This window comes from Serinus canaria, chromosome 5 (genome assembly GCF_022539315.1).
Source record: "Serinus canaria isolate serCan28SL12 chromosome 5, serCan2020, whole genome shotgun sequence".
Classification (NCBI taxonomy): domain Eukaryota; kingdom Metazoa; phylum Chordata; class Aves; order Passeriformes; family Fringillidae; genus Serinus; species Serinus canaria.
In genome coordinates, this window is record NC_066319.1 from 15867849 (window position 1) to 15890212 (window position 22364).

General features: G+C 48.2%; 1 protein-coding gene across 2 annotated transcripts in view; it reads right to left on the reverse strand.

Annotated features, from left to right (window-relative positions):
- Positions 1-2817: 2817 nt before the first annotated feature.
- Positions 2818-22364, reverse strand: part of LSP1 (lymphocyte specific protein 1) — a 48068-nt gene continuing 28521 nt past the window's right edge. For both annotated transcript variants that reach the window (XM_009102189.4, XM_018907836.3), the window contains exons 4-11: positions 20745-20928; positions 19655-19783; positions 16510-16553; positions 16258-16339; positions 15761-15901; positions 14895-14975; positions 13914-14028; positions 2818-4188 (exon numbers count right to left, since the gene is read on the reverse strand). In XM_009102189.4, coding sequence (XP_009100437.1) covers positions 13939-14028; positions 14895-14975; positions 15761-15901; positions 16258-16339; positions 16510-16553; positions 19655-19783; positions 20745-20928 — 751 coding nt within the window. In that variant the 3' untranslated portion in view covers positions 2818-4188; positions 13914-13938. The remainder of the gene's footprint in view (positions 4189-13913; positions 14029-14894; positions 14976-15760; positions 15902-16257; positions 16340-16509; positions 16554-19654; positions 19784-20744; positions 20929-22364) is intronic.

Below are 22364 nucleotides of genomic sequence, written 5' to 3' on the forward strand. Positions count from 1 at the left end.
AAATCACTCCACTGCAACCAATGCAAAATCCCAGGGAAATCACCTGTCTCAACACCAGGATCCTTGGAATGGTTCCACTTCTAAAGTAAATCCTAGCTCCAACTGCACTTTTGTCAATGTGAAATACATTTTGTCTCTTAACCTGCTTATATACAGATAAGTCCATATCTATAAAATGCAGCATCAGGGAAAGTGTCTTGAGCTGGCAAGGAGTTACCAACAGACCAACCTCAGAGCCTTGTTCAGCAGCATATCAGCTGCCCCCTCAGTATTTATAGCCACCCTGCTCTTTGAGCTTGTTTATTTTCCTTCCCAAAGGTGGTGGTGGCAGGAGGCAAAGCTCTGATATTCCGGCTCAGGTGTCCCTGAGGCTGACCTTTCCTTCAAAGAGCAGAAGCTGCAGACACATTTCAAGGAACAAAGTCCAACAATTTGGAAACTCTAGACTCTAATGGTGTCCATTACCACCCAGTGCAGAGCTGCAAACAAGGGTTGAGCAGAGATCTGTTAACCAGCATGCACACATATACATTGGGATGGATGTAAAAATGAGCCTGTAATTATTCTATACCTGGAAAGAGAACCAGATGAAGTCCAGCCCCCAGTCTTGAGGCAGAACAAGTACCCCATAAAGACATGACACTCAAAACAGACTTGAGTTTTCCATTATTTAAGTCTCCCCCAAGTTGAAATAATGCTGTTTTACAGCATCACAGTAGTCATGGAGTACATTTTTCAATTCCATCTTGCACACATTCACATAGAATTCATCTGTTAGACCCTGTTGGGGAAAAAAACAGACCTGAAGCCTGCCACAGAAAGATGAGCAGCACATTTCAGCATCACTGGAGCCTCCACAGATTTATTTCAGAGCCAATGCTGCCAAAATGATGTTCCCCTTCTGCATAATCTAGACAAGATGGGTAAAGAAGAAATTGTAGTGAACCAGCACCTCAAGGTATGCCACCAGTTCAGAGCACTGAGCCCACACAGGGGGTCCCAGTCCCTCTTTTGGGCACTGCCAACCTGCCAAGGGGATGGTAATTTGGAGAAACATGGCAGCACGTGGATACAAGGACCAGGAAAGCAATACTCTTCTCCACCAGGCTTTGAGAGTAAGACTAATCCTGCAAGACTCACTCAGTGTGACAGTTTATCCTTGTTATGCTCAAAATGCAGCAGTCTCAGGAGAAGACAGAGCTAAGGTCTCATAGCAAAAGCCTCTGAGATGCCAGTGCTGTGGAAAATGAACAGAGGAAAGATAGGAAGCAGTCAGCTACTGACTCACCCCAGACCAGCAAGTGCTGCAGAGTGGCACCAGCCTGCTCTCCCTCACTCACAAAGTCAGCCACAGGTGAGGGAAGAGATGAGCCTCCATGCCCTCATCCCCTCTTAGCATTGCCCAAAATGCATATCCAGCATTTCTGGGCTGCAGCATCCCTTTTTCATTTTGGGGAGGTAGGGGAAGGTCTCACCATTCTGGTAACCCCACTGCCAGTCCCACCACCCTGTGCACACCAGGTTACTTTGGCAGGAGAAACAGCACATCATCGAGTTAATTTAGCTGGGGGAACATTTCCCCTGGCAGATATAAGTACCTCATACAGAGCTGCACACATTTTCTCTGAGCCAGTTCTCTCCCAGGTTCCTGACCACCACTAGAGAGCTCTGGTCTCCCATAACCTGCTCACTTCTCTGCTGTCACCACAACCTGAATTACAGCAGTTGTTTATTGAAACCACATCTAGGTCCCCGTGGGCTTTAAGTGGAGAAAATATACTCTGCAAATTAACCCTCCTTACAGAAGGAATCTCACACAAACAGCCTTTATGGCCTTCTCTGCCCTCTCCCAAACTGGCAGGGCACAGGAATAGTAACTGGAGAAGTTTTCAGCCATCCTTTCTACCAGCCAGCTGCAGAATGTGTTGAAAAATCAGTGCAACCAGTTTGCACACAGGCAAAGCAGTGTTTTTTTCACCTCTAGCCAGAATATCTCTCTGCACCACACTGCTACTGCTCCAGCCCCACTTGAAAATCCCAGCACAGCAGAGGAAGGGCCGAAGGGAGGAAAACGGGGCCATGCTGCTCAGTGCTTTGAGGACTCCTTGAATTCCTACCTCCCAGAACTGAAGCAGAGGATGAAGAGAACAAGGGTACAATCAGCAGAAAGATAAAAGCAAGAAGTTATATTTGGAATTATCTCCTTCCTCACCTACACTTCCCTAAAGTGTTAGGATAGCAGAAACTCTTCATTGTCTCTACACCATAAAAGTGTTATTACTTGGAAGGTCACCCCCATAAAGAGGTTTTTCCATAAAAAGGTAGATGGTTCCAGATAGAGCCATCAGCTCATTAGTGTGCTGGGTTCCAGCACAGACAGCTATACTGACCTTATCAGAGCTGGATGAGCAGGATACAGAGGAATTTATTTCATGTTTTTATTGCTGACATCACCAGTGATTTTGGTTGAAGCCTGTGATGTTGCTCAGGTCTGTTACCTAGGGAGTTCTGTGCTTCTTCTAGCTGATCACACTCCCCAGGAAGTCTCTGCAGGCTGCTCCATTGCTCACCCAGGCATTACTCCTTCCCCTCTTAGAGGGGAATGACAATTACTCCCAATGAAAAGTACAGCAAAATAACATGGATGTAAATGGGACAGGCACACAGAAAAACCCTTTCCTGCACACGTCAAGCTCCTTTTCTTCTTGTCACTCAGACTGATGCTTCTTCTCCTCCATCTCACATTCAAGCAGAGTTTCAAGGAAAACAGCTTTGCTGCAGACTCCTACATGAACAAAATTCTCAGAGCTGCCATCATTACAACATCATCTTCAAATTTTATTAAATGCTTACAAAAAAAACCAAAAAGAAAATCCAGGGGGCAGAAAATTTTAAGCAGAAAGCACACTGATGCAGGAGGAAAAACAAGATGCCCTCCCTGCTCCAGGAGGGTAGAAACAAGTTGCAAAATTACGTTGACATGGGAAGACAGTAGGAATGAGACCGAAGAGGGGATGAGGGACATGTTAACACCATGAAGATACGGGAGAGTTCAGAAACAACCCTAGAAGCTGAATTGAAGACCTCAGGCCCAAGGCCAGAAATGCCACTCTTGAGGGACTCAGTTTCCTCAAGTTCACAGCAAGCCTTGGTCTCCCCAAACAATTCACTAGGATGCCATTTCACCAAGACAGCTTCCAGCAGCAGCCATTTCCCAGATATCCTGCTCAGCTCCAGGAACACAGCTCACAAGGATATCATGGTGCCACCACATCTGACTTTTAGAAGTGTTTCAGTCACTGGAACCGCAGCCCACAGGTCAGAGAATAAGCAAATCACTTTCCCAGAGAAGGGAGATAACACCAGGGCCAGTGCTCCTCACCTGGGAAAGGAGATCTCCAATCCATCTTAGGAGAGGAAGGCAGCAGCTATTTGAAACAAAGCTGCCATTGCCCCAAGACAGAAAAGTGGCAGGAACATTTTGGCAAGGGTACATAACTGTGATTAAAGAATGATCTGGGAACTAAAAAAAAAAAACCAAGACTAAACTGAACGCAATTTGATGTACACAGACCAGAGATGGAAGTCCCTCCAAGCAGACAATGTAGAGGGACAGAGGCTGCATCATAAACAGGGCAAGGCTTTACCCACAGCTGGCACCAGCAGAGTGACAAGTGGTCCTTGCACTCTCATCACACTCTCCTTGCAGTCTTTTTACACTCAGGACCTGCCCACCGCCCTCCTTTCAAACATCAATTCTTCACCAGATTTCTGTTGAGTTCCCTTCTCTGACACCACCCACCCAGGGTCACAAAAGAGAAATTCCTAATCACATAACAAAAGCCTTGCCTGCTCAGCAGGGCAGCAGATCCCTCTATTCCAACACTTAAGGTGAGGAAACAGAGCCTCTCATCTCCATAGCAGAGACAGATTAAAGAAAAAAGAGAAAATAAAAAAAAAGCCAGAGTCACATAGAAAGTTAAAACAGGGATGAGTTTTGTCAGCTGATCTAGTTCCTTTCATCCGTCTGGAGGCAGTGCGGGGTACTGCTCAAACCCCAAGAGGAGTCAGGCTGTACCCAAAGCAGACTGACAGCAGTCAAGAGAAGAGAAACATCCTTCAATTATCTTCTGTGGAGCAGAGGAAACAGTGGCATGGAGGGTCGCAATGAGTCGGGATCAAGCTCAGCTGCAAGACAAGAAAACAATGTTACAGATAGCATTTGGCCTCTCATGAGCAACACCCTGAGCTACACAAACTCTGTCTGGTGGGTTTCTCCCACCCATTTTCACAAAGCCCCCTGAATCAGCCCATCCGTAAGGCTTTGGCACAAGTGAACCATGCTGGGAATGCCCATGCCCATGGCAGAGGAGATGCTGAGGGCTGCACACCCCACAGAGGCCATGGCTGCACTCCTGCCACGTTGTCTCCTACCAAAAGGGAGATTTTCAGGCTTCCTCCCAAGCCCAAGAAAGCCACTGAAGCAGAGAGTGCCCCCACAGCCCTGAGAGCTGCAGCTCTGCTGGGGACCATCTGCAGCAGGGCTGGGTTCCTGCAGCTCTCCATCTGCTCCACGCACGACAGCTGGTGCAGCCAAGGGGCTCCAGCACACAAATGACTTTTCCATCACTTGATAAATGACTCCTGCATGCTGACACTCTCCCCACTATTCCTGATTGGGGGCTGACTGCAAATGGAGCCAAGTCAGGAGAACAGTTGGGGTCCAAGAGTGGATGAGCGCCCATCCACCCATGGGGGCTCAACCAGCAGCAGAGAAACTTAACCCTTTGAAAGCCTCCTGACTTCTAGATTCACTTCCTTCCTTGTCACAAACCCACACAAGTTTCTCAGGCAGTGCTTCCCCTATTGTCCCCAGGCTTTCAGCTCCAGCCTTTCCACTGGCAATAAAGCAAGTTTGTCCGCCCCTTTATTTTTGCTTCATTAGGTGGCAAGGGGGAAGACAAATCTTCCTTGTTGAGAATTTCTCCTGAGCACACAAAGCTCTGAAGGAGACTCAAAACAAAGCCAGGCATGACAGGGAAGACAAATAAATTAACAGCTGACTTCCTTTTGCTGTCTCTCAGCATCTCACTGCTCCATTAGTCAAGCACACAGATTCCAGTACAGTCACATGCCATGGAAGCCACCACCCATAAGGACCCCAAGACCCACAGCACAGCAGGTTTCAAGTCAGATGGGATGCTGAGATAGCAGCAAGAGTGATTTTAAAAGCACAGATTATTTGTAAGAGACAACAAATCTTGAGCTTATACAGCAGCATCTAACTTTGGGAGCAGAGGGATTTTCCTGGTGTGTGCATACTAAACTCTGAGAGCCCCCGTGCCCTCCTCAGTAGCATCTGGCAGCTTGCAGCAAATCCCAGGCAAGATCCTTCTCTGACTCATGTGGGGAGCTGCATTTTTCTAGAGTGCAGCAGTCCATAGGACAAGGAAAACACTCTGAGAGCTGATCAGTAGCTGGGAAGTTCACTGCCCTGCCTCTTTAGTATTCCCTACACAAGCCTGAAGCAGGTCAACCTTATAAATCTGGTTTACCAGTGCTGCTGGACCATAGCTCATCTTGTAGTACAGCCTGTCCATGGGACCACATTAAACAGGAGCAGATTAAGTCCTTCCACCATAAATCCTACCATGAAGTGCAGGTATTGCTCACCCTTCAGCAGACTTTAAAAAGGCACAAAAAACCCCACAAGCAATTACTAGTTCCTACACAAACAGAGCCAGAGCAGTGTCACACAGAAGTACCTACATGTCCCTCCAACTGAGACATTCTGGCTTTCTGACCCAGAAGAATCTAAAACACCCACGAGGCTGGGGAGGAAAGCAGGTACATGACAAAGGAATGGGCTCTCAGCCTTTTTTTGGAACAGTGCAGACTTGCCCCCAAGAGTAGCTCCTGGAACAAAGCAAATCCTAATGACAGCCTTGTGCCTAAGGAATGAAGCTGATAAGACACTGGGAATGTCCAACAGTTGTCACCCCCAGCTGACACAAATCCCCTCCAAGCCCCCTCACAGAAAACAGCAGGTCTCTCATGCCTACAGCTAAAGTAAATCATGGAATGATAGAATAGCCTGAATGGGACCTTTAGTTGAAAGGGACCTTTAAAGGTCATCTAATCCAACACCCATGCAATGAACAGGGACATCTGCAACTAAATTAGGCTGCCCAGACCCCCATCCAGCCTGACCTGGAATGTTTCCAGGGATAGGGCATGCACCACCTCTCTGAGAAACCTGTTCCAGTGTTTCATCATAAAAAAAAAAGAAATAAAATCACAAACTTCTTCCTTATATCTAGTGTGAATTTACCCTCTTTGTTTAAAAGCTTTACCCTTTGTCCTATTTCAACAAGCCCTACTAAAATGCCTCTGCCCCATCTCTCTTATGAGCCACCTTTACATACTTAAAGGTCACAATAAAGTCTCCCCAAAGGCTTCTCTTCTCTAGGATGAGCAACCTAACTCTCTCAAGCCTGTCCTCATACTCATAGAAGTGTTCCAACCCTCTGTTCATTTTTGTGGTCCTCCTCAGGAGTTGCTCCAACAGATCCATGTCTCTCTGGTACTGAATGCACAGGATGGACACTGCCTGTACCCTGCCCACCACAGCCTCTGCTCTGGAGGGCAGCTCATCCACCACACTGAGGGCTTGACCTTGAAGCTTTTGAGCTCAACATGCCACCTCCTCAGTGCTTTTATTTGCTGCTGCCTTTAGAAAAAAAAGCTTAAAAAAAAACAAACGAAAAATCATCCTTCTCCCCCTCCATGCCCAACCAGTTTTGGCAGACACACCACCTGCTTGCTGGGTATGGATCACCTTCCCAGCCCAGTGCTGACAGCAGCACTGCAAGCCCAAAGCCAGCACTGGGCACAAATAGCTGTTCCACACTTCCCAGAGTTCTATTCAGGATAGTTTTCCCCGCACAGTAGGTATCACATTACACACCCACACTAACCAGAGCAGGCTGGCAACCACCAGGAGCAGAATACAGCACACAAAATAAACAGCCCCCCGGGCAAGCCTGACATCACCCTGCCCTCCTCTTCCTTGTTTCAGGATGCTCAGTTGCATCCAGCACCAGGGATTAAGGGGCTCAGTGATTTATGCCTCATTTCATAGCAAAACTCAGCAACTCTGTGCTGAGCAAGAGCCAGGATAGAGTCAGATTTCCTTCCTGGGGCTGCCAAAGAGTCACTGCAGGTCAGAGGCTGTTTGGTGCTCCCCAGCTTGCTCAGGAAGAGAAAAGAGAGAACTGAGAGGAGTTTTATCCTTGTATCCCCAACACAAACCCTTAGCTCCACTGTGCTCACCTGACCAGCGGTCACTGAGCTCCACCAACCAGAACCCACCAAAAAGGAGGCAGTGATGAGTTAGCAACAAAGAGCAGGAGAAGCAGCCATGCATCCCTGCAGGAGCAGCCCAGCACTGGCCAAAGGGCTGCAATTGCCACTGGAGATCAGACCTGACACGGAGCACAGGCCATTTCTGCTTCATTCAAAAATGAGTGATAAAGGCAAGACGGGGGCAAAGCCTCCCAAGGGAAAGAGAAAACTTGGTTTTATCTTGGAGGAAAATGTTGTCCCTGGGCTTCATGCAGCAAGAGAAGACCAGCCAGAGTCAGTGCTGTGACAAAGCACTTCCTCACTGATAAACAGAGCTTCTGAGAAGCCCTGTATTTCACAGGGGTGTCTTCATGCCAGCTGAAATGAATCAAGGCCAGCCCTGACTTTGATTCAAAAGACACATGTAGTTTATGGCTGTTCTGTTGTATGTAACATTGTATCAGAGAATTAATAACCAAAATTTGGAAAGCCATGAAACATTCCTGCTTTTTGCCTCTGGAGCTGTTTCAAAGCTTCAAAATTTCAAACCCACTTTGTTTCCCTTGACATTTCCTTCCAAATCCCATTAGGACTTGCCAAGACACGAACATCTGGGGTCCCCAGGAGCTCTCACTGTGCCAATGCCAGGAGCAGAAGGGCTCTAGGTTTGGCAATACAGCTTCCCCCCAGGACATCTCTTGCCCTGCCACACCCACCCTCAAGACTGGCTGAGGTTACCTCAGGAGAGTAACAAAACAAAGACTGATGCTCATCCCCCACAATACCAACTCCACACTCATACCTTTTAGAGAGAGGAAGAGGAGGACTCATATATAAATATTTCAGAATCCAGCCCAGGGCTAAGCCCACACCAACTCTAAACTTGGTCTTTTCTTGCAGGAAATGACAATGCTGATAACAGTATCATCCTCCACCCAGCCTGTTTCCAATCACCACCCCCTCTCTCCCCCTCCCACCCTACCGAAGCCGGGGAAGGACAACCTGCGGCTGCAGCGGCTGCTGAAGAAGGCAGCGAGGAAGAACGCCATCCTCACCTCGGAGCAGGGCAAGTCCTTCCGCTCCAGCCTTTCGCCTGTGAACGAAGCCAGCCCCGACCAGGAGTGTGCAGAGAGTGCTGCCCCAGCAGCAGAGACCCCTGAAGCCACAGCAGCCCCCTCCACCCCCCTGCCCCCCCAGCTCTCCATCAGGCCCGTCAGCCACCGCGCCCTCTCCCCGTTCCGAAAGGGGAAGCCTTTCGCGCTGAAGGTCACCGAGCAGCGGCGCATCGCCGAGCACGTCAAGCTCACGGCCTCCTCGGCCATGCCCCTGCTACAGAAGCCAGAAGCTCCCGAGACTCCACAGCAGCCTGAAGGCATGGGCTCCCACCTTCCCTCTCCATCTGACCCTTCAGAATCTGTTTTCCCCCAGCCTCCTCCTTCCGGTACACCCAGCCAAGAAAGGGCACCGGAGGTTACCTATGTCACCAAGGTGAACACTTATTTCCACAGCGTCAAGCCACCCAGGGCTAAGACTCCCACACCAAACCCGACCCAAGGAACTGTCAGCCATGAAGACAAAAGGCCTACTTCCCCAGCACCTCAAACAAGCAGCTCTGAGCCACCTCCAGAGCAGACACCCACCTCACTTAAGGACAGCAAGGCCGCTCCCCCTTTGCCAAAACCTCCCCTCGTTCCTGCTGCAGAGACAGAGCCTCCTGATCAAGCTCCCAAGCCTGTTCCTACTGAGAAGCCCAGCACCTCTGATGCCCACACCAATAAGCCTACAACCCATGGAAGCGACACCGAATGCAAGACAGCTCCTGAATTACCAGAGCAAGTCAGAGATATCCCAGAGCCATCAACATCCAGTGCTCCCTGGAGGCAAGCACGCCCAGCAACAGCAGCTCCAGCACAAGCTGATGGTACCGGGTCCACCTCCACAGACACCAAGGCAGAACACGTCGCTGAACCCCAGATGACTCCCAGCTTACCCAACACCAGCTGTCCTCCCAAGGCTGAGCCAGCAGGAGAAGCACCAGGAGCATCACCAGGAGAAGCACCAAGGCCTCCTGGAAGCAGTGCCAGTGGCTGGCATCGCCTCAAGAAACACTTGATGGTGCAGCCAGAAGCAACCAACTTCCCAGAGTCCAAGCCAGAAAAGCTGGGACAGGAGGAAGGGAATAAAGAGGACACTGCTCAAGCAGTCATCAAGCAAGACTGCGTGCTGGTTAAATCGAAAGCCATGAGAATGTGGGATGCCATTTTATACCAGGTGGCACTCAGCAAGGAGAAGAAGCAGCAGGCAGAAGAGAAGAAGCCGCAGAAGGAAGAAAACCTCTTTCTTCCCCGCCGCCTACCCATCCTTCTGCACAAGCCACGTTTTGACGCCCGGAAGCTGAAGGAACTGGCTGCCAAGCCCATGACAAAGATCAGCACCATGTTTGAGGTGCGCCACTTCCGGCCCAAAGGGGCTGAGGAGCACACCAAGAGCTTTAACAGAACGGCATCAGGGTGGTCTGTCCACTGAAGCCAGGCTGCTGCACGCCTCTGGAGGTGCACCAACCTCTGACCAAGCCCAGTGGAGCCAAGCGTAAGGAAAAAAGGGATTAAATAAAACTCCTCCAAGCCAGCACCCCATGCTGCAGGTTTAAGGGTTACTCTCCGTACATTTAAAAGCTCAAATGCGTAACTACCACATCCACAGGTCACAGAAAACAAACATTTTTCTTGTTTGTTTTAAGAAGAGTCAACAGCAATCACTGGAGGCAGTAAGAGTGAAGGCACATGGCAAAGAGGACAAGCTGCCTATAGAAAAAAGACCAGTTTAGAGTAGGATAATGGAATCTGATTTTTTTTTTGTTGCATTTATCTAAGAGATTGATCCTAGGAACAACAGCAGTTGCATCTAAATGAAGGCATCTGGGTTGCTCCATGTCTCTAGGAAGTGTCTTAGAAACCAAACTCAAAGAGGATACATATAGCCTCCAACTCCTCCACTGAAAGTGTACCCCACACCCATTTGCTGAGAACAAAATGGAAACTCATCCTTTCACCCAAGGCACAGACAAGAGACAAAAGATATCCTGCTCTCACCAAGCAATTCATCTGCCTATCAAAATGGGCACCGTCTGACAGCCTCCTTGGCCAGTCTACTAAATAACAATGCACACAAGAATAGTTTTGTTTCAATAATCAAGTTCTGTTATGTATTTTACCATGTTTTCTCCACAAAAGCTGATGGTTAATGTTTCCACAATAACCAACAAGACCCTGCTTTAACATGTGGGTACCCAACTCTGTATGTAACAAGGTGCTGGTTTCTGAGGGGTTCTGCTAACCACAGGTAGTCTCATTTTCAGGGTGAACATCATGACAGTTGCACACCTGCTTGTCCCTGATGTCCTGAAAAAGGGGCATTTAAAGGAAATCCCCAACTCTGCCCACTCAGAGACAACTGGGCTTTCCAGTATTGCCCTCTGCAACTCCACTGGCTGCAGGCTTGTGAGCATTGGGAGATTGGTTATTTCTGTTTCACAAGGGACTTTGGTCATGTGCTGGGGTGTTCCTACACAGCTAATATAGGATTGCTATGTTTAGCCCAAGTAGAATATAAAGAGCTGTGTACAGAGTTTCCTTTTACATGTGCAGAGGATATGGAGAACTGACCAACAGTTCCTCAGGCCAAACTACAAACAGACTTAGAAACAAAGAGTCCCCTTTGCTTTTTTGAAGTCTTCCTATTTTGCAGTGATGCTGTAAGACCAGTTCATTTAGCAAACCTTCACTTAAGACTGGTAAACTGAAAACTTATCTCTATTGTGTAACCCCTTCCCTACTGAAAGGGCAAAAAGCAAGTAGGAAGAATAACCCAATTATCTAAGGTGGGGATTTCTTCAAACCCCCAGTTTTCAAAGAGAAAGGTAACAAGAGGTTGGAAATGTGCAACAATCACAAGTGAATTCTAGGTAAGCCTCTGCAGGATAACTTAACATCACTGCAAGAGAAGGCTACAGAGAAGAAGGCTACAGACAAACATCCATGCAGCAGCACAGCCATAAAAATTTAAATAGTGCAGCATAAAACGTGTAAAGCAGATAAAGGCAACCTTACCAGAGAGTGATAAATGGCACCTTACTGCAGCACAGCCTCTGCACAAAGCTCTGGATGCACAAGGGCCACAGTAGTGGCATGAAGCAGAGCAGCCAACATCAATTACATTTGGGAGACTCAAGGGAAGGTGGTTTGAGAAGCACTTGTGCTTTAAAACAGCTTTTTCCTGCACCAAGGGCAACCACCCAGAGCAATCCAGCAACCTCACCTAAGGCTAAGGTTTTGCATCTGCTAGGCTTCCAGTCTGGCAGCATTCACACCCCAGCCCCACTGCACATGGATGAAGGATGGGGAAATACCACTGGGGAGAGCAATTCTCACAAGCAGAAGGAAGGAGAGAGAAGGAAGGCAGGTCTGGGTGCATGGTTTAGCTCTTTTACCCCATAAAGGGCAGAGGCACACAGAAAATATGGCAAATCCTGCAGAGACAGACCCTGACATGAGAGGACCACAGACAGGAGGACATATCCCTGTAGGCAACAATGGCTGCTCACTGGAAGTCATTGTGGTGTGTTCTAGCCTGAGCTGCTGTGCTGAAGAAGAGAAGGGGAATGCTACTGGGCACAGAATTTGCCTATTTTTCAATGCCAAATGGCATCAGGCAGTGCTAAATGCCCAAATTGACACCTACAGAAAAACCCTTCTTCCATAGCCTGCAGTGAGGTCCTGCAGCCCAGGAAGGGAGGGAAGGAGAGAAGAGAGGAAAAAAAAAAAGAAAACAAAACCAAAAAACACCACACCTGTGTTTAAGCAACTAGAAAGCTGCAAAGGTGGTGTAAAGCAAGTGACAGGGTGAGCCAGAAGGGTTTGGGAGCAAGAAGGTCATGACAGTGATCCAGCAGTAGGGAAAAAGGATGAACATAGTTCAAGGGGTGCAGAGGAGCTGGAGAGCAGCTCCCCAGGTTGCTCAGAGCATACAAGACAGCTAAGAACCTAAGGACAGAAACAAGCCAAGCTCCTTCAGCTATCACAGCCATTTTGCTATTCACAGTAGAAAAAACCCAATACTTCCATGTGAACAAACCCAGAGAGCAACAGTGTCATGCCATGGCTGTGTGGAGGGCTGGGTGGATCCTAGAGGACATCCTGTGACAGTGCCTTGCCTTTGAAGAAAGGCTGCTGGACAAAGACCAGAGCCAAAGGCACTTTCATCTGAGCTGCTCAGAGAAACCCAGGTAGGGCAAACAAAACCTGCTGACAACCTAGCAAAACCTGTTTGCTGCAGAGAACTGAAGCTCAGTAGGTTCCACCTGGTGCAATGAAACAGACTTCAGGAGAAAGAGGAGACTGATCAGAGGGGAGACCTTATAAGAGGTTTCTCAAAGTCACAGGCAGAGAAGCAAGTTGAGGATGGAAGTTCCGTGGACTAAAAACACAGCTTCAGGCAGTCTTGGGCTTGTACTGCTGCCCATCTCAAACAGCATTCAAAAGGGCATCTCTTCTAAATGGGCACTACAAAAGGAAAAAAACAAGCCAAAACAAACAAAACACTCAGAAGCCAGCTCCTTGAGGGTGGGAGGGAGGGGAAAGAAGGAACACAAGTCCCAGAAGAATTCAGAAACAAAAGGTGTTTTGTAGCAGGCAGAGCTATTTTAACCTTGGCAATGAAATAAAGCTTTTTTTTTTTTTTATAGTAGGAAAAAAAAAAAAGAGAATGAGCTTGTTTTCACCCTCAACTTCCTCTCCACTCATGGTGCCAGATGATGCCCAGTTGGATCCAAGCAGTTATCACCTCCCCTCTACACATTCCTCCTTATTGCCACAACCCTCTACTATCATCCACTCAAGATAACACCAGGATATCTAAGAGCCTAAACGCAATAGGAACATGAGATCCAAAGGCCATTTCAGGAGAGCACAGAGACAGCAACCCAGCTCTGCCTTGCCCTTGGTCCTTTCTGCTCTGTTGTTCTACCCAGTACAGCAGATGTTCACATCCCTCCTGCTACAACCTTATTACAGACTGGCTCCAAGAGGTTACTGAGGTCATTAAAAGTTTTCTACCTGATTAATTCAGTAAATCTGGGAATTAAACCCCAGAAACATTTGAATTTCAGAAGTACATCAGCCCCCATGCTCAGCCAGAATGATCTCCAGCTCTCTCTCTCTCTGCTCCTTGCAACTTAAGAGAGCATAAGCAAAGACAGCAGATAGAGACCATCCCTTTGAACTAGCAAAGGCAAACACATCTTCACCCAAACAGCAGCAGCTAAGGGACTCGCCCTGCAGATTAAACTAACAGAGGTATCCAGCAGCACCAGAAAGGCAGAGACCAAAACAAAGCCCTGCTGTGTACCCACTCTGTTCCAGCCCAGACAGTCAGGCCCAGAAGCCAGGCTCCAGCTGTTCCCAGAGAGCACCTTCCAACTCACCCAAAGTGCTGCTGGCAGACACAGCCCCAGCATGCTGCCAGAACAGCCCAGGAGGTTGTTACACAGAGCAGAGCCATATCCCACCTACCTGGTTAATGAGTTCTCCAGACATACTATTGCTCTGCAGCATCGTCTATCAACACCTTCTTGTACTGGCCATGGCCTGTTGCAACGAATTTGTACTTTTTGCCAGAAGGAATGGACTGAACAGGAGAGAAAGGAAGAGCCAAAGTCAGCATTTTTCTCTGTTAAATAGGCAGTCAAAAATCAGGTAACTGAAGCCAGAGGAGCAGATGATACAGTTGCCTTTAATCCCAGAGGGCTCGGAGACAGCCCATTCTGTACTGCCTTCTTGCCCCCTTCACACAAACTCTCTGCACAGATCCAGCACCACCTACTTTAAGCATGAGGCAGCACAAGAACAGGATATGCAACAGGAAAGTAGATGCAATGCAGGCATTGTGAGAGAGGGCTCATCTAAGAGCCCAGACCCCCAAGCCAGGGTTGTTTTATCCATGACAGAAGACTGTGGGATTTACCAGGTACTGGCAGCTTCAACACAGGAACTGACAAGGCACTTTGATCTTCCTCTCCCAGCCTAGACAGTTTGAGCAGTAGCTGCTTGCTGCATTTTAGAAGACATTTCCAAAACATTCCCACAAAACCCCAGATCCATCTGCAAGTGATACTGTCTTAGGTTCAGTTCCACTTAGTTTTGCACATTTTGTTTACTCTCAGTGCCAAAAAGCATAACAAGGGCAGAACTGCTCAAATTTGCAGCTCCATTTGAGCCTAGAAGGCTGGGACTCCCAGCTCACGGGCTGAGAATAACATGTACTCAAGGGACCTTTCAGAATTAGTGGATATAAAAGTATTTTTGCCCCCATTTTTACTAGAGCTGAACCAATAGCAATTCACTGTTTGGAAGAGCTCTTAAGCATGCCATTGCATTGACAGATCCACGTAGCCCTTGTTCTTACATCATCTTCTCAATACTGCCAACCCAGCCACCAGCTCTGTTCTTTTTCAGCAGATCAAGTGCTCTCAACACTCACAGACACCAACTCACCTTGACACTGCTCTCAGGTTTGGGATTCCCCTTCTGTTCCCAAAGGCTTCTTTTACTCACGATGTCTCCAGCCACGATATCCTGAGAAAATGATGCTTCCATTACCCTTCCCTGCTAATGCTGCTGAACGTGTCTCTGTTCACATCCATTTCCAACCCACACATCTGACCTCCTTTTTTTATTTATAATATCACATCTGACCTAAAACAGCTGCTACTAAAACCCATGACTGTGAAAATGTCTCCCTGTTCCCAGTGCACCCTATGTTTTCCTATCACTCTTCCACAAGAGTCTGAATTAGCTCCAAGATGTTTATTTTCTTAAGTTTGTTAACTATTTAGGACATGTAAACATCAAGGCTTCTCAACCAAAAGGAATTCTGCCCTCATAAACAGACTTGCAACCACCATATTACAGAACCAGCCTCGCCCACAGCAGCCAGAAAGTGAAATCACTGAGAGCAATACGTAATGCTCTCTTGCATTTTCCAAGTTTACAAGATTTATCACCTTGGTACTAGATGCAAGGTCATGCTTGACAACTGGAGCTCAGCCCTAGCCCCTGTAGGAAACACATGCATTCTTCCCCACTAGCTGATTTTATTCCCATTTCAAATCAGAGCTTCAACCAGCAACACAGAGGTTTTCCTGCACGTACCACCAAGGAACAACTGGGGACCCTGTCAGAAAAATTGCATCTCCAAGGTGCAAAGCCTTACAACACGGTGGAAGACCTCTAACATCTATGCCTTTGGAGTCTGGAAGGCCCACATACAAGATGTACCAACAGGATAAACAATGCACCTCGTGCCCAGGGACCAGTCCCTGCCCCTGGCACAAGCAAGGCAAGTCCTCCAAGGGCCGTACCTTACAGGCTGAGGGCTTCACAGCAGATTGGGCTGTGACCTCCCCAGTCTCCCAGAGGCTTTTTGTGCTGGCCACCATCATGCTCGTGGTGGGAAGGTCAAGAGAGGGCTGCCGGACAGGTTTTGGAGCCTTTGAGGAGGTCTGGAAAATAAACAGAGACAGTTTGCCATCAGAGTGTGCCTCTTGTTTTTAACCCTGGAAGGTCCTTGGAGATAAGGGGGTGTAAAAGGAGACTTGTAGAGTCCTACAAGTTCCTGTCAGATACTCCCACTCTTTAAGCAGAGACCATGAAAAAAGCACGGGACAGCTTGCCAAAGAAACCCACTTTATGCTGCGGAGGGACATAGAGACAGGAGCAAGGAGTGCTCCCACCCAAGGGAACACCCACAATTTAGTTGTCATCTCAGAGGTGGGAAGGCTGAGAGGCATGGTGAGGGAGCAACACCAGCAAAGAGGGCTCCTGGGAGGGTGGGGGCAGAGACAGCACAGCAACCCACCTCAATAGCCTGTGTGTACTGCTCCAGCCTGTCATCAATCTTCGACACAGGCAGAGGAGGCTGACTCTTCTTTATGCTGTTGCTGCAGAACAGAAAGGAGGATTAAGGTGTTCCCCCAGGGTCTCAGGCAGAAGGGAGGACTTTGTGAGCCACAGGCAGCCTGTCACTCCTGCCCTATCCCACAGCAGGACCTGCTGACCATCTCCCTTTGCAGCAAGCGAGCTGCTTTCCCTGAGGCCAACCCAGAATTACCTTTTCTGTATCGAGCGGTTCAGCGACTCAGTTCTGTCCGTGATCTAAAGGGGACAAAGAAGACAAAGACATGGCTTTTGTCCAGGGGCCTCAGATGGATGCAGGTCACCTTTGCTGACCGTTTCTTGGCCCTCATCTCTCACCCATATTTTGGTTAGACATGACTCACTCAGCCCCCATGTTGCCCTACAGATCAGAGAGACAGTGAGCATTCCCCTTCTTCCTTCTTTCCAAGCAGGGGAAGAGAATCCCAACCAATTTCAGGGGCACAGCAACCATGTGTAAATTGACTAACGGCTGAAACACCAACCAAGACCATTTTTTCCACTCCCTCTGGTGAAGGAGAAGGCCTCTCTCAGACCTTTGGTTTCTGAGCCAGACACAAAAAGGGAAATTCCAAGTACAGAAACACAAGGGGGAAGACTAGAGACCACATCTGCAGAAGAGAAGCCAAGCATGGGAGCAGCACAGGCATGGGTTAGGTCAGCTTATCCACACCAGAGAAGCACACAGACAGGGCAGATCAGCACATGGAGCCACCAGTGAGGCAGCTCTTCATGTCAAGCCATAGGGAGAAAGAGTTTTGCACCAGAGGCTCCTGCGCAATAACTCTTTGGCCAAGACAGGAAGGCAAGCAAACCCTTCACAACCACTGCAGGAAAGGAAAGCTGAAATGTTGCTAAACCTTGTGACTCTTTCATGCCCCAGAAAACAAGCATACAGAGAGAAAAATCACCTTGAAGCCAAAGGGGGGGCTTTCTTAACACAGGCTCCCACAGAGTCAAGGAGCAGCAACCAAGTAAAAAGGAGCCTTCTCCCCCTGTAAAACTGCTGCCTGTGCCACAGGAAACATCACCTACCAAGTTAGCAGATAAAAAACAACACTAAATGATCCTTTAAGATGCTTTCAGGATGCCAGTGCTAAATTTCAGCTAAAGACAAGACAGTGTCACATAGAGGACACATTTACCATCTGTGCCCAGGAGCACGAGGCCCATTAGAGAACAACCAAACAGTGCAACCCTGGCTAACAGAGATGACCTGGGGAGAGCCACTCTGCAGGGTCCCCCCACAGCAGCACAACACAGAAGCCCATCAGCCAGCTCTGTCTGCAGGGCAGGCTGTCTGCCTGCTGCCAGCTCACTCCTCTGCAGGAGCTGCTGCTTGCCTCTGAGCCACGACTTCAGAGGCTTCACCTTGCTCACTGATGGGTGGGCTGGTACCTGACAGGGCACAGCACCAACCTGAAAGGGGAACCTGGTAGATCTTTGCCTCAGCTTCCCAAACACAACTACATCTCAATAGGAAAAAGCCTTGCCCACCCTGCCAGGGAGATGGTGTGCAGGTGCAAACCACACAGAGGCACTTCTGAAAGGTTATGAACAAGCACCAGGTTAAACACAGAGAGGCCAGAAAAAGCTGTAAGCAGCAATGTAACTCAGTATGACAGGTAGGAACAAACTTTCACTGTGCTATTTGGAGACCATCTCCCGCTATCCCTGGCATTTCTCTGCAGTGAGAATTGTGCATTTCTCTGGTCCCAAGCACTTTGTGAGGGCCAGAAGAAACCACAGCTGCTCATTCAGCCAGCCTCAAAGTTCAGGGCTCACAAGCAGCCTGTGACAAAACAGGACTGGTACAAGACTTCCCCCTTGCCTCCATTCCCCCTATTTCAGCCCAGAGGCCACACTGGCCCTCTGAAGCCCTGACACCCCACCAGCATCAGCCTGCCCCAGGTGTGCACCCAGCCCCCACCAGCCACATCTGGCAGGGGCACACTCCCCTGACTGCAGGTGCTTTTGCCTTTCCACTACAAGCAGGGCTTCTGCTGAGCTTCCTGTGCCAAAACACCTTCTTGGTGGCCAGTGTGCTCAGTTCTCAGTGTTCACAGAGCCCTGCTAGCTGGGGTGTAAAGATCACCCTCGCTCTGGAAAGATTCCAAGGACGTATTTTTCCTGAACAGTTTTACATCCAGCTGAGTGTGGGGGTGAGCTCTGACATCAGCACTACAAAACAGAGACTGCATTTCTAAACCTTTCCCTGGGCTAATCCAAGCAGCACCAGTCAAGCTGAGGTCGAGAAGCTATGTGTGTTTTGGGGTTGTAATGACAGAAGGATCAGCACACAAAAGTTGCTGAAAGCAATTTCCACATTTTCCCACCAGTCCCACTTCAGGAATATGCTTTGGCTGTCCCCACCACTTTTCAAACCTGGCATTAGCACCCAGCCTGCATCCACACCTACTCTGTCTCCCCTCTTTTAATTTGACTATAAAATGGATTCTCTGCTAAGAGCAAGAATCTGATGGCTGCAGATGATGAAACCTTCCTCTTGCCATCTATTTAGTGATTGGAAAGAGTACTCATACAATCATTCCTACTCAGGAAATATTAAGTAAGCCACAAATAGCACAAAACTAAATTTTAAAAAAAAGCAAATCTAGCTCTAGTAGCAGATTAACAGGCTGCACAGACTCCTCACCATCTCCCTCACTGCTGCAATCAAAAAGGTTGGGGCTTACAAAGGCAGAAAAAACCCATTCAGTACAGAAACACTTATCTGTATCTATTGTATTCAAAAGCACACACACAGAACTGAGGATCTGTAGTAAATGCAACACAAATCATAAGATGCAATTCAGGTGGTGTTAATCATGGGAGTTTCACAAAAACACCAATGCAAACAGATGTGACTGGGTAGGAGACAATGCTTCAGAGATCAGAAATCCCCATTTGTTTAAACAACTTAACTCATACATTCTGTTCTAATTAAGAGAGAATTGCCACTGTTTCAGTTATTGGGGCTTTTTCCCTTTGGAAGGGAAATTTCATTAAGATTAAGTTCTTGTGAATTTTGTTAAAGGTATCTGAGTATCACAATATCCCCTGGAGCCCTCAGTGAGCTTTAGACTTTTAGAGTGACTGCAACAGCCTCCAACAGCTCACGCAGGCAAAGCAGGAGGAGAGGAGGCTGACAGCCATGAAAGATGAGGCAAACTGCTCAGGTGGTTTGGCTCAGCTTGCAGCAGGACAGGTAACAGGATTCACAGCCCACACTGCTGCAAACCCTGGATAATCCTTATCACTGGCTGGGTGCTCTGTTGTGACAGGTGCCACGCATCCAGAGGGGCCCCAGGAACACCAGCCTTGGTGGAGCACACTGCAGTGTGGTCAGAGCACAGCTCCTCCTCTTCCAGGCTGGCAAGGCTTGGGGCCTTCTGGCGTTTCTCTGGGGTCTCTTCTTTCCCTCCATCATTTCTCCTTCTCTTCTTTTCCTGAGTGCAGAAAAAGAACAAGCCAGGAAGTGAGCTGGTCAAACTGCTTATTATGCAACAACAGTGATTTTTCCCGTCTCCCAGGCTTCCTGCTTTACACTAAATAAACACAAAAGCACAGAAGCTTTGAGTTAACATTATCTAATTTGGAAGCATTCAGGAAGAAGCTCATATGTCATTTGGAAGGGAGGGCAGAAATCAGGAATTTTGAAGGCTCGAGATTCCCAAATGGTTTGAAAAGGGGTCCTTGCATCAGTTATAAAGATCTGTTACCACTACTGAGATAGGAAATATTAATTCCTCTTTTAGAGGCCAAAAGGGAAGAGAAGCTGCCTTTAGAAAAAAGAGCTGTAGAGGGTAACACACAGTTCAAATGCAAACGTCTTACTAGCCCCAAACAGCCAAAGTCCATTTATGACAAATGATATTTGAAGCTCAAACCCCTGACTTGCACACCACTTGAATTCCAGCTTTGTCACTCTCTCCCCCTCCCCTTAACCAAGAGTTATCAGAGCAAAAAAACCTCAGCTGGGAGCAATGCAAGGCTAAGAGATCTATCAAGACAAAGTACTCCAAAGGTGTGATAAAGGCTGGGGAGAGGAAAACAAGCAGTATAATTTAGATTTGAGTTCTCCTGTAAAGCTACTCACTGCCCACAAAGCCACAGGAGAAATAACACTTTCCTCCTCAGCACAACAGGGACATGGCAAAGCCACCACAAACTCTGAGAGCAAGCACACCCCCCCTCACAAAAGGGCAGAGGCTGCCTGCAGTGACCACAGCAAGGCACAGCACACAGGCAAAAGTGGCACCAGCCTCAGGTTATGCCATGAAACCACATCTAACATCTGCATGGGCTCAGCTTCCAGCAGCAATGGTGAGCCAGGACACGGGAGACCAGCCCCCAGCACCAGCTCTCCCATCACCCTCTGGAAAGGAGGTCAGCTCCTCCTGATCCCACCTCTTGCTCAGCTTGTTTCTCTTCCTCCAGCTCTTGAACCTCTTCTTCCTGCGGGCACAGCCTCTCTTCCTCTCTGATAACCATATTCTCCTCTGGGCTTTCCTGATCCAGCTGGATCTGCTCCAGTTTGACTTCAGCTTCTCTCACACCACTGTCCTCTTCTTCGTAAGACTGCCTTGGAGACCTACAGATGGGGAGAGATCAAAGAAGAAAAGCAAATTATGAGTCTACAGACACCATGAGGTACCTCACACCTCTAGAAATCCAATTTTATCACTTCCCCAAGCCTACAGCATGCTGGGTATTCCACACCAGGGCTCACAGCCAGTTCCAAGCACCCAGATGCAACAGCAGTCACATCTCACTCCCCCCACTAAAGTGTCCAAGACTCAGCTCATCTAAGAGCTGTGGCAGGGCTGAAGGAATCTGCCCATTACCAGCATCATGATGGCCAAAGCCCATAGGAAAGCAGAGAAGAGCTCTCTCTCAAACCCCTGGCAGAGAGGACACTGCTACCATGATGTGGTGCTGGCTCAATTTCCTGCCTGGCTACAGCTGAAATTGCAGGTGCACATCCTGCAGTCAAACACAAATCTGATGCTGCTCCCATGGTTCCAAGCACTAATTCCAAGTGGGGTGCTGTCACCATCATATTTTCTGGAAAAATCCCCTTGCCCAGGATTTCTCTCCTGGGAAGATGAGAAGCCTCAGAGGAAAAGGAAAACAATAATTATCTGATTTGCTTCTCCTATGTTTTGCTGCTTTGGAAGGTGTTTGGACATTGTTTACCAACAGGTGGTTGTTTCACTGGTTTCATGTGAATTGTTTTGACTTAATGGCCAATCACGGCCAAGCTGTGTCAGGGCTCTGGAAAGAGCCACAGATTTTCATTACTATCTTTTTAGCTTTCTGTAAGTATCCTTTCTCTACTGTTCAGTAATAGTACTCTTTAATATAATACAGTATCATAAAAAATAAATTAGCCTTCTGAGAACATGGAGTCAGATGCATCATTCCTCTCCTCATCTGGGGAACCCCACAAATACGAGAGGGCACCAAACACAGCCCTTCTCTGCCTAAACTCATCTTCCACATTAGCAGAGTCTTGTTGCAGGAGAGCCCAACCAACAACACATGAACTTGCTTCTGAAGCTGAACTCCAGGGCAAGGCTGCAGAGCCACTCCCTGGAATCATTCCATGGGCAAGGCACGGTACTTCACAAGCAATGCTGTACTGACACTTGGTCCCAAGCCTCAGTTTTGCCCACTGGAAAAAAATTCCACCTCTTCTCACAGCACTCATCTCATAGCCCAGCAAAACAAAGGAGTTCCAAAGCAGATGGGGTCACCCTCTGGCTCAGGGGTTTAAAAGCCACAATGGGTTTGCTACAAGAGAATTGCTGCAGGTCTCCAAGGCTGCAAGAGGAGACCCAGGAGTATGTTTATGCAATCAGCTTTGCAAGGGCAGAGCAGCCCATGCCTTTGGGCACAGGACACTGGGAGTACAGAGCCCCAGAACTCTCACTGGCTCACAGCCATGCACCAAGCTGTTATTGCCATCTTACTCTCCCCAGCCAAAAGAGCTTTCTCCTCCCACCCAGTTCTTAGAAAATTGCCTGG